At 50.1% G+C, this 10,985-nt stretch overlaps 1 protein-coding gene across 1 annotated transcript in view; it reads left to right on the top strand.

Annotated features, from left to right (window-relative positions):
- Positions 1 to 10,669, top strand: part of LOC103750798 (cytochrome P450 2F2) — a 12,037-nt gene extending 1,368 nt beyond the window's left edge. Inside the window, exons 2-10 of the mRNA XM_008854045.3 lie at positions 463 to 653; positions 747 to 909; positions 3,993 to 4,142; positions 6,399 to 6,559; positions 7,000 to 7,176; positions 7,518 to 7,659; positions 8,589 to 8,776; positions 9,477 to 9,618; positions 10,206 to 10,669. Coding sequence (XP_008852267.1) covers positions 483 to 653; positions 747 to 909; positions 3,993 to 4,142; positions 6,399 to 6,559; positions 7,000 to 7,176; positions 7,518 to 7,659; positions 8,589 to 8,776; positions 9,477 to 9,618; positions 10,206 to 10,387 — 1,476 coding nt within the window. The 5' untranslated portion in view covers positions 463 to 482 and the 3' untranslated portion in view covers positions 10,388 to 10,669. The remainder of the gene's footprint in view (positions 1 to 462; positions 654 to 746; positions 910 to 3,992; positions 4,143 to 6,398; positions 6,560 to 6,999; positions 7,177 to 7,517; positions 7,660 to 8,588; positions 8,777 to 9,476; positions 9,619 to 10,205) is intronic.
- The last annotated feature ends 316 nt before the right edge of the window (positions 10,670 to 10,985 follow it).

The following is a 10,985-nucleotide window of genomic DNA, read 5'->3' as shown; positions in this document are numbered from 1 at the left end:
ATAGATAGATAGATAGATAGATGATAGATAGATGATAGATAGATGATAGATAGATAGATAGATAGATAGATAGATAGATAGATAGATAGATAGATAGATAGGTAGATAGATAGATAGATAGATGATAGCTGGATAACAGAACAAGAGATTGGTAGATAATATAGCTGTAGATTTCACTGTTTTGTTTCATGATCTCTGTGCCTCCCTCTCAGTCTCTTTTTGTCTCTCTGTCTCTTATCTCCACCTGTCTCTGTATTCCCTCTCACTGTTTATATTTTGGCTATCTTTGCCCCCCCCTCTCTCCCCCTCTCCTTCTTTACCCTCTGGTTTCACTCTGCCTCCCCTTCTCTCCACCTGCCCCCATTACCAAAACCTGGGGAAGGAAAATTCAACAGAATATGCTGGAGGGATCCCACTCTTTCCCAGCTCCTCCCTCTTCCACTTTGCCTCCCCCCCTCCCAGGCGCTGCAGCTGCCATCGCTATGGATGGTGTGACTACGGCCATCTTCCTCCTTCTCCTGGCTATCATCTGTTTGTCCCTGACCTTCACGGCATCGGACAAGGGCCAGCTGCCCCCAGGACCCAAACCTCTCCCCATCTTGGGAAACCTGCTGCAGCTTCGCTCTCAAGACTTGCTGACTTCCCTCACCAAGGTGCAAGGGTCTTGCCTTGGGAGATGGGCAATGGGGAGGGGAAGGGTTCCCATGGCTGTCAAGCCCCCCATCAACTCTGTCTTCTATCTCCAGCTGAGCAAGGAGTATGGCTCGGTGTACACGGTGTACCTGGGGCCCAGGCGGGTGGTGGTCCTCAGCGGGTACCAAACTGTGAAGGAGGCTCTCGTGGACAAAGGGGAAGAGTTCAGTGGCCGTGGCTCATACCCCGTCTTTTTCAACTTTACCAAGGGCAATGGTAAGGCTGTTCCCCATCGCTTCCTCCTCCAGCCTTTTTTAGGGGTGGGGGGTGAAGGTGGGAGACTGTCACCTTGATAGCATTCAGAGCTACAGATCTCATCGATGACATCAAAAGTGGTGCAAAGTGAAGCAGTCCTGAGCCCAGGCAGGGTCTGCCCCACCTTCTCCACCTCCAAATCCAACCAGCACCTTGAACTGAACCAGCATACCAATTCCTACATCCTCCCAGTCCAACCCCATCTTCACCCCAATCTTTATTCTATCTCAACCACATCATTCAATTTCCAGTTCAGTGATGTGGCCAAGTTACAGACCTTTGTCCCTATTTTCTACCTGAACCCAACCCCAGTCTCCATCAATCTACCTCCACATTCTCCATTTCAAATTCCACCTCATTTCGGGCACAGTGGCTTGTTTGTATGATGTTTGAGGCAGGATCTTGCAGCCCAGAATGGCCTCAACTTTGACATGTATATGAGGAAATCTTGAACTTCCTGTCCTCCTGCCTCCACTTCCTGAGTACTGGGATTACAGGCATCTACCATCACACCCAGTTTATGTAAGGCTGGGGCTCAAACACAAGGCTACATCATGCTAGGCAAGCATGCTCTGCCAAATGAGCTAACCTTCCCCCTTGTGTTTTTGACAGGGTCTCCCTAGTACCAACCCACCTGGAACTTACTATGTAGACCAGGCTGGCCTCCATCTCACAGAGATCCGCCTGTCTCTGCCTGCTGAGGACTGGGATTAAAGGCACACGCCACCAGGGCTGGTCCTTCCCCCCACCCCCATGGGGCTGGAGAGGTGGCTCAGAGGTTAAGAACACTGCCCGCTCTTGTGGAGGACCCTAATTCAGTTCCCAGCACTCACATGATGGCTAACTACTGTCCATAACTCCAGTTCTAGGGGATCCAACACCCCCTTCTGACCTCCACGGGCATTGCACGACGCAGGCAAATGGACACACATGCAAGCAATACACTCATACACATAAAAAAAAAAAAGTAAAAAAATTTTTTGACCTTTTCGAGACAGGGTCTCCCTGTAGCCCCAACTGGCCTGGAACTCTCTATGTAGACCAGGCTGGCCTCAAACACACAGAGATCCGCCTCCCTTTGCCTCCCAAGTGCTGGGATTAAAGGCGTGCGCCACCATGCTGGCTAAATAAAATATTTTTAAAGGACAGGGTTTCATACATTCTAGGCTGGCCTGGCCTGGAACTTGCTATGTCGTCTTAACTCCGTTTCTACTCACAGTTCTGACTACATCTCAATCCAAGCTCCATTCCCACTAGGAACCCTCTCTCAAAGTCTGTGGGGTTTTGTTGTTTTTCTTGGGGGGAGGGGGGCCTAAGGGTTTTGGGGGGGGGGCGTTTGGTTTTTTGTTTGTTTGTTTGTTTGTTTTTTGAGACAGAGTCTCACTATGTAGCCCTGGCTGGCCTGGAGCTCCCCATGTAGATCAGGCTGGTCTCAAACTCACAGAGATCTACCTGCCTCTGCCTCTCAAGTGCTGGAGTTAAAGGCACATACCACAATATCTGGCCCAAAGCCTGTTTTTAACAGCCTATTCTCAAAGCCGTATGACTCTCTGACTGAACTCTACAGTCACCTATCACCCCAGCCCCAGCTGTATCTTCTATCCAAATCACCTCTGGGAGTTGCCAGACCGCAGTCCTCACTGGCAACCTTAATCCCACTACCAAGACTGGAGAGATGGCTTAGTGGCTAACAGCTCTCACAGAGGACCCAAACTGGGTTCCCAGCTCCAACGTCAGACAGCCCACAACCACCTGTAATCCCAGCTCCAAGGGATCTAATGCTCTCTTCTGGCCCCTCCAAGGGATCTGACGCTGTCTTCTGGCCCCCGAGGGCACCTGCATGCATGTGCTCCTCCTGTTCCTCCTTCTCCTTTTCCTTCTCCTGATGCATGTGTTATATGCATGCTCCTGTGTGTGCGCATATGTGTGCAGAAGTATGTGCATGTGCCTGTAGAGCAGAGGTGGATGTTAGGATATCTTCCTCATTCACTCGCCACCTTTTTTTCAATTGTGTGTGTGTGTGTGTGTGTGTGTGTGTGTGTGTGTGTGTGTGCATAATATAGGGGGTACACATATGTGGAGGTCAGAACAACTTTGTGGAATAAGTTCTGTCCTTCCACCTTTTTGTAGGTTCCAACAATTGAACTCACGTCATCAGGCTTGTATGGAAAGTACTTTACCTACTGGGCTATGTTGCCAGGTCTGATTCACCTTATTTTTTAGAGATAAAGTCTTTTCAGTGAACCCAGAGCTTGTAGATTTGGCTAGGCAGGCTGGCCAGTGAGCTCCAGAGATCCACCTGTCTCCACCCCCCTCCACTGTGATTGCAGACACGAAAAGCCATAACCAGCTTCTTATGCAATCCTAGCACTTGGGAGGCAGATGCAGGAGGAGCTTTGCAAGTTCAAGGTCAATCTGGTCTACATAGTCAATTCCAGGCTAGTCGGGGCTACAGAGAAAAGCACTTGAAAAAAGAAAAAAGAAAAGAAAAGGGAACATTTTCTATGTGGCTCAGTGAGTGGTAGAGTGTGTGCCTGGTGGTCTGTGAGGCCCTTGGTTCAATCAATTCTAATATCTAACCAAAAGATAAAGGAAGAAAAGAAAGAAAGAAAGAAAGAAAGAAAGAAAGAAAGAAAGAAAGAAAGAAAGAAAGAAAGAAAGAAAGATGCGAAAACATCCAAAGACTATAGAAAAGCCCAAAGTCCAGGCTTGCTCTGGGATGAGTTCCCAGGGTCCCCTTATTTATTTTTCTTGTTTACCTCTCTTGTGCATTCAGCAGTCAACAAGCAATCACCAGCAAGGTCAGTGTGATGCCAAATACAAGTAGTCACAGTGCCCAGGTGACCAGGACCTTAAAAGGGAAAACAGAGGCCAAAGAAGGCACCTGATCTAGCCTGGAGGGTCAGGAAGGGTTTGCTGGAAGAATCTGGGGAAGCTCTAAACTTAGTCTTTCTCCTGGCAAACCATTAGGAAAAGGGGCAATTCGGGTGTCAGTGGTCTCAGATGAGTTGTTGGTTGGGCTTGCTGCTCCTCTTCCCCCCTAGGCCTTGCCTTCTCCAATGGAGACCGATGGAAGGTCCTCAGAAGGTGGTCTATCCAGATTCTACGGAACTTTGGAATGGGAAAGAAGAGCATCGAGAATCAGATCCTGGAGGAAAGCAGCTTCTTACTGGAGGTGCTGCGGAACACAGAAGGTCAGAGTCTCTGAGCACAGGCCGCGCTCCAATTCACACCCAGAGGCCCTTGTGGGAACTCCTAGAGGCCCTTGTGGGAACAGTGCCCCCTGGAGGTGGGTCTGCATAGGCGCTCTACCTCTCCTTGATGTACATGAAGTTGGGTGGTGTTGTCTGTGGGTGGTTATCATGGTGATGTTCTCAAAAAATCACCTAAACTGGACCTTGACATAGCAGGTAGTATATGTCTGTAATCCCAGCATTTAGGAGGTGAAGGCAGGAGGCTCAGGAATTCAAGGTCATCCTGTCCTAAATAATGAGTTTGAGACCAGCCTACATGAGACCCTGTCTCAAAACAGTGAGGTTCAAGAGATGGCTCAGAGGTTAAGAGCACTGATTGCTCTTGCAGAGGACCTGAGTTCAGTTCCCAGCACCCATATTGGGTGCTCACAACCACCTGTAACTCCAGTTCCAAATATTCCAGGGCCTTCCTCTGGCCTTGATGGGCACCTGCAGACATGTGCACATACACATATGGACACACACATATAAGTATGCATAAAAATAAAAAAATAAATCTTTTTTAAAACATTGAATCACCTGTGGTGGTACGCACCTTTAATCCCAGCACTCGGGAGGCAGAGGCAGGTGAATCTCTGTGAGATCCAGGCCAGCCTGATCTACATAGCAAGTTCCACGACAGCTGGGGCTCCAGAGAAACCTTATCTCAAAAAAACCCAAAAACAGTAATAATAATAATAATAACAATAACAATAATAAAAACAGGGCTGGAGCAATGGCTCAGGGCTTAAGAGCACTGGCTCTTTGGAGGACCCAGGTTCGATTCCCAGCACCCACATGGCAGCTAACAACCTTCCATAACTTCAAGTCCAGGGGAATCCAACACCCTCTTTTGACCTCCGAGGGTATGGCATGACACAGGTGCACTTACATGTATGCAGGCAATACACTTTTACACATAAAATAAAAATAAGTATAAATAAATAAATAAATAAATAAATAAATAAATAAATAAACAAACAAACAAACAATAACAACCAACACAGAGCTGGAGCATGCGGCTCAGTGGTAGAGTGCTTGCCTAGCATGTACATGACTCTGGACTCCATCCCTAACTCAGAGAATAAAATTACAGTAACCCACAGCTCCAAGAATGTTGGGCATAGGGAGATTTGGAGAGCACGACAAAGGGCCATTCAGCATTCTGCACATTACTTTCTTCTGTAAAATGGGGCTGATCCGGGGACTTCATAGGTTTGAGTACATTTTATTTCTTCAGGATCTTGCTGTGTAGCGAAGGCTAGCCTTGAACTCATGATCCTCCTGCCTCAACCTCCTTCAAGGAGATGACTACAGCTAAAGTTCTTGGATCTGTGGGTGTTGTGTTATTTGTTATGCTCCAACATTGTGTTGCTGCGTCATGTATGTCACCTCTTCTGTTGTCTGGTTACATATGTAGTGAGTGACATCACTGTTCTGTACAGTCCGCTGGGCTGCTGTGTAACTACTGCTGTATCCTGTGCTACAGGAGGGTGGTACTGTATGCCGAGGTGATGCGTCAGTACGCTGCTACTATGTCCTGAAATGTTGCTCTGGTGACTATGGAGTCACTGTGAAATTGTGTGTGTTGTCACCTATTGTGGTTGTTTGGTTGGTTGGTTTGTGGGGTTTTATTTTTCTTTTGTTTAGACAGAGTCTCATGTAGTCCAGGTTGATCTCAAACTATAGAGCTGAGGATGACCTTGAATTCCTGATCCTCCTACCACCACCTCCCAAGTGCTGGGATTACAGGTATCAGCTACCAGGACCACTTGTCTATTTGCTTTTGAGACAGTCTTACTCTGTAGCCCAGGCTGGCCTCAAACTTGTAGCACCTAAGCCTCCCAGGTGCTGGGATTACGGGTGCTTGCCACCTTTCTTTTGGCTGTTTCGCAGGGTGCTTTGTTAAGCCTATGCTGTTTTGTTTTCTGACACCTAGTGATTTCGTGTGCTGTGCTGTGTGTAATGTAGTGTGTCCAAGAACAGCCTGTTCTGTTGCTGAGTAGTCTTCTTGTCAGCTCTGAGTTGTGGATTGCATTGCCAAACACTTTGATGGTGTCATACATACCTGAATGTGTTCTGGGCTACAAGAGAAGGTGCCACAGAGGGTCAATGTTGTGTAAATGAGAACAGGTAGACTGGGGTATTGCATTTGTTGATCTACCAGAACTCTGCAGCCAGAGCTGGGCACTGACCTCTCCACCCCTCCCTCTACAGGCAAGCCCTTCGACCCGGTGTTTACTCTGAGCCGCTCGGTGTCCAACATCATCTGCTCAGTGATCTTTGGCCGGCGTTTCGATTACGAGGATGACCGTCTCCTCACCATTATCACCTTCATCAACGACAACTTCAAAATTATGAGCAGCCCCTGGGGCGAGGTCAGCACTCGAGTTCAACGGGATGCGGTGGTGGTAGGGACAGAAATCCAGCCACGGGGGGGGGGGGAACAGCTGGAGCAGCGTGATGGTACCATGCCTGTAATCCCAGCACTCAGGAGGCTGAGGCTGGAGGATTGCTGCGAGTTCAAGGCTAACCTGTACTAAATACAGAGTACCGGGTCAGCCAGGGCTACAGAAACTGCATATCCCCCGCCCCGCCCCCCCCCCAAAAAAAACCGGCAGAAAAAGATGCAACTGGCCCTGCCCGGCCCTCCCTTCTGACCCTCCACCCCCAGTTACACAGTCTGCGCTTGCCCCTCCTCCCCATCCCCTCCCTTCCACTCTCTTCCCACCCCAGAACTTGATCCACTTGTCCGTGTGCCCCCAAGCACGCACCCTGCCCGCTTCACCAAGCCCCTCCAATTCTGCCTGGTCCCCAGATGTACAACATCTTCCCGAACCTTCTGGATTGGGTGCCTGGGCCGCACCGACGCCTATTCCAGAATTATGCGGGCATGAAAGATCTCATCGCCCGCAGCATCCGCGAACACCAGGACTCCCTAGACCCCAACTCTCCCCGGGACTTCATCGATTGCTTCCTCATCAAAATGGCTCAGGTAACCTTTGTCTAGCAACCGCCTCTCTCCATCTGGTCTGCAGCCCTCCAGTCCTCCCCGCCTCAAAACTTAACAGGGATCTCAGGTGGGCAGAGGAAGCCGGAGAAACTGCAATACCTGCTGGACTGCAGCCAAGTAGTTAACCCTGCACTGCTCTGCAAACCCGCTCCGCCCTTCATGTACCTTTGCTTCCTTGAAGAAAGGCAGTTAAACAGAGGAGGGACCCAACTGGCACCCATTAGCAGTTGGGCAGGTCTGGGGGACCGGGTGTGGCACTGGCTTAGAGTCGCACTTCAAAGTATAGGATTCTGGCTCATAGACGCACCCCTGAACCCCTACAGGAGAAGCAGGACCCCCTGAGTCACTTCCAAATGGACACCCTCCTGATGACCACACACAACCTGCTCTTCGGTGGCACCGAGACCGTGGGCACCACGCTGCGCCACACCTTCCTTATTCTCATGAAGTACCCCAAAATTCAAGGTATGCACCAACAGCAAGGGCCATGGTGCAGCCCTGCCCCGCCCAGAGGGTCCGATGGAGACCTCCTCTTATGCAACCTCTCACACAGCCACACAGGCCCATCCCATCCACTTGGCTGGCAGGGTCCATATCCCAGTGGTGGGGTCGCATCCTGATGACCTCTGTGTAATATTGGCCTTCCCCTCACCACAGGAGACCATCAGACCCCTGGGCCTCTTTCAAACCCCACAGGATCCCCAGCCAAGAGGACCTCAACCTCTCCTGCACTTCCAAACCTCTCCCTTCCCAAACACAGCCTCTTGCACAGCCCACCCACTGGATCATGAGCCTTAAAGCTTCTCCAGGAAATCTAATGAGGGGCCTGGGCTTCAAGCATCCCTGAAGCCCACCCACACAAACCCACACCCAGAAGCCCTTGTACCAACCAACATTTGCCCTCTCTGGAGAAGTCTGCCTAAACCTCATACAGCCCCTACAGGTGGGCTAACTAGCTAAGAGTTTTTTGTTTTCATTTTTATCTTATGTGTATGAGGGGTTTGCCTGCAGGTATGTAAGTGCACCTGTGTGTGCAATGCCTGTGGAAGCCAGAAGAGGGTGTCAGATCCCCTGGAACTGGGGTCAAGGAAGGGTTGTTAGCAACCATGTGGGTGCTGGGAACTGAACCCAGGTCTCGTAACAGCTGAACCATCTCTCCAACCCCTAGCTAGGAGCTTCTGAGTTGAGACAGAGTCTCATTTTGTTGCCCAAACTGACCTGGAACTTGCAGCTATCCTCCTGCTTCAGCTTCCCGAATGCTGGGATTACAAGCATGTGCCACAGCATGCAGTTAAGAAAGCTTTAACTAGACCCTTTCAACCATGCACACAGGCACAAACTTGTTCCCAGCTGCTCCTCTGGAACCATCCACTACCTTCCCCCTCCACCTCCAGCCCGTGTACAGGAAGAGATTGACCGCGTGGTGGGGCGCTCGAGGTCGCCAACGCTGGAGGATCGGGTGTCCATGCCTTACACGGATGCTGTGATCCACGAGGCGCAGCGCTTTGCAGACATCGTCCCCATGAACTTACCACACCGTGTCATTCGGGACACCCCTTTCCGCGGCTTCTTGATCCCCAAGGTGCGATAGGCCACTTGGAAAAGACTCTTGTCACTGGAAAGGGGTACCCTTGACCTTAGCAACCAACTCCCTAGGCTTTTAGTACCTAGCAATCCAGGCACTAATATCTGAGTTGGAAGGGGGTATGTTTGTTTCTATTATTACTTTTTGAGGCAGAGGTCTCAATAACCCAGGTGGGGTATGGACTTGAGCCCCTGATCCTCCTGCCTGCCACCTCCCACGTGCTGAGATTACAAGTGTGGGCCACCAGGCTTGATTTAGATATCTGAGATTCTTAAATCCAGAATCCCTTCCCAGAACCCCATTTCACATCAGAGGGGATTGGAGCTTCACACTCATTCCCTATCACAAGCCAGTACCTAGGACCCCTCTCCAGAATCCTCAGGCTTTGGGACTTATCCTAAAGATGCTGTAACCAAAAGACGTCTTTGGAGACCATCCTTCCCTTCACCGAAATTCTAAATCTACTTCCACAAGGGTGGGGCAGCAAGGGGCAAGGGGGAAACGGGGGTAGCCCCTATCCCTTTCTCAGACCTCTGCAACAGCTTCTAGCATGCATCACTAGGACCCCAGATAGAGTCTTTCCAAGCCCCTAGGAGTTCTTGTATTTGCAGGGTGGAAATCCGAGTTTGGGAAAAGCAATCAAACCAACTCCTCCCCCAGTGAGCCTACATCACTAACTGTCTCCTCACCCACACAGGACACAGATGTTATCACACTTCTTAACACCGTGCACTATGACCCCAGCCAATTCAAGACGCCCAAAGAGTTCAATCCCGAGCATTTTCTGGATGCCAATCAATCCTTCAAGAAGAGCCCTGCCTTTATGCCATTCTCTGCTGGTGAGAGACGGAGTCGTTCTTTTGAACTGTGGTCCTCAACCCACTCTCCAAACCCTCTTATTTCACCCTATCCCGTCCCACCCTCAGCTTCACAAGCAGAGACTCCCCTCTCCCAATTCTGCTCCAGTACAAGGAGGCAGAAGCCAGCAGTGGTCACTGGCAGACTCTCCACTAGATGGCGCAGTTGGTTCCAGCTTTTCTTAGCTCTACCTCGCTGCCGCCTACAGGGAGGTTGGGGGCGGGGTGGGGGTGTTACTGAGTAGGAGGAAAAACAAGAGATAATGACAGGTAAGTTACCATATTGCCTTTTGTGTGCCACATGCTGCGTCTGGGAAGAGTTGTAAGAGTAGTGGCTGAGATTTTGGGCTCTGTAGCCAGATCACACAGGGGTGCACCCCAGCTGGCTCTGTTCAGAGATCAGGATTTAAACCCAGGCAGTTATACCATCTTTCCCAAACTCTGGATGACTGCGTCGTTAATGCCGTCAACCGTTATCTTCACGTCCACATATTTTCCTCTGAGAATTTGGGGGTGCAGTCCCTCACTCTTATCTCACCCATCCTCTCCTCCCTCCCACACCCCCGCAGGACGCCGACTGTGTCTGGGCGAGCCACTGGCGCGCATGGAGCTCTTCCTCTTCCTCTCCTCCATTCTGCAGAATTTCACCTTGGAACCGACGGTGAAGCCCGAGGACATCGACCTGACCCCGATCAGCAGCGGTCTGGGCAAAGTGCCACGGCCTTTCCAGCTGAGCATACGCGCTCGCTGAGTTTGTTTAGTGAGCGGATCCTGGAGTCCCGTGCCCAGAATTTGCTCTGTCCCTCTTCCCGTTACACTGTTGTCAGCCCCAATTGGTTGACTGCTTTCTCTTCCCTAAACCCTGGGCCTGCTACATGCTGATCCCCTTGTCCCTCCTATCTTAAGCCAATCCGCATGGTGACAAAGGAAAAATGGCCGGCTTGTATCCACAGAACCTGCTTTGTGATATGTGCCCTTTTCTAGGCTTTTGTATCATTTCCTAGCAAATATATTGATAATAGAGTTAGCTGAATTAATGGAAGGGAAGAGTCCCCCACAGTGGGGAAGGAGGAGTGTAGCTGCACAGAGACACCAACATCCTAAGTCTGGCACCTGAAGTTCAAGGCCTGTCTGGGCTACAGACAGAATGAGTTCAAGGCCAACCTGGACAACTTAATTAGAACTTGTCTCATAATAATAATAAAATAAAAAATTTCAAGAGGTTTGGGTATATGTCACTGGTAGAGTCCTTGCCTTGGGTATACCATGGCCTAGATTCAGTCTCTAGCACTGCGCACAAAAAGGAGAATGTTCTGGAGAGCATCAGTTGTCAACCTGACATGTTTGGG

This window comes from Nannospalax galili, unplaced genomic scaffold (assembly GCF_000622305.1).
Source record: "Nannospalax galili isolate Female #2095 unplaced genomic scaffold, S.galili_v1.0 scaffold886, whole genome shotgun sequence".
NCBI lineage: Eukaryota > Metazoa > Chordata > Mammalia > Rodentia > Spalacidae > Nannospalax > Nannospalax galili.
Note: the sequence above shows the minus strand (reverse complement) of the source record. Positions and strands in the feature narration are given on the sequence as shown.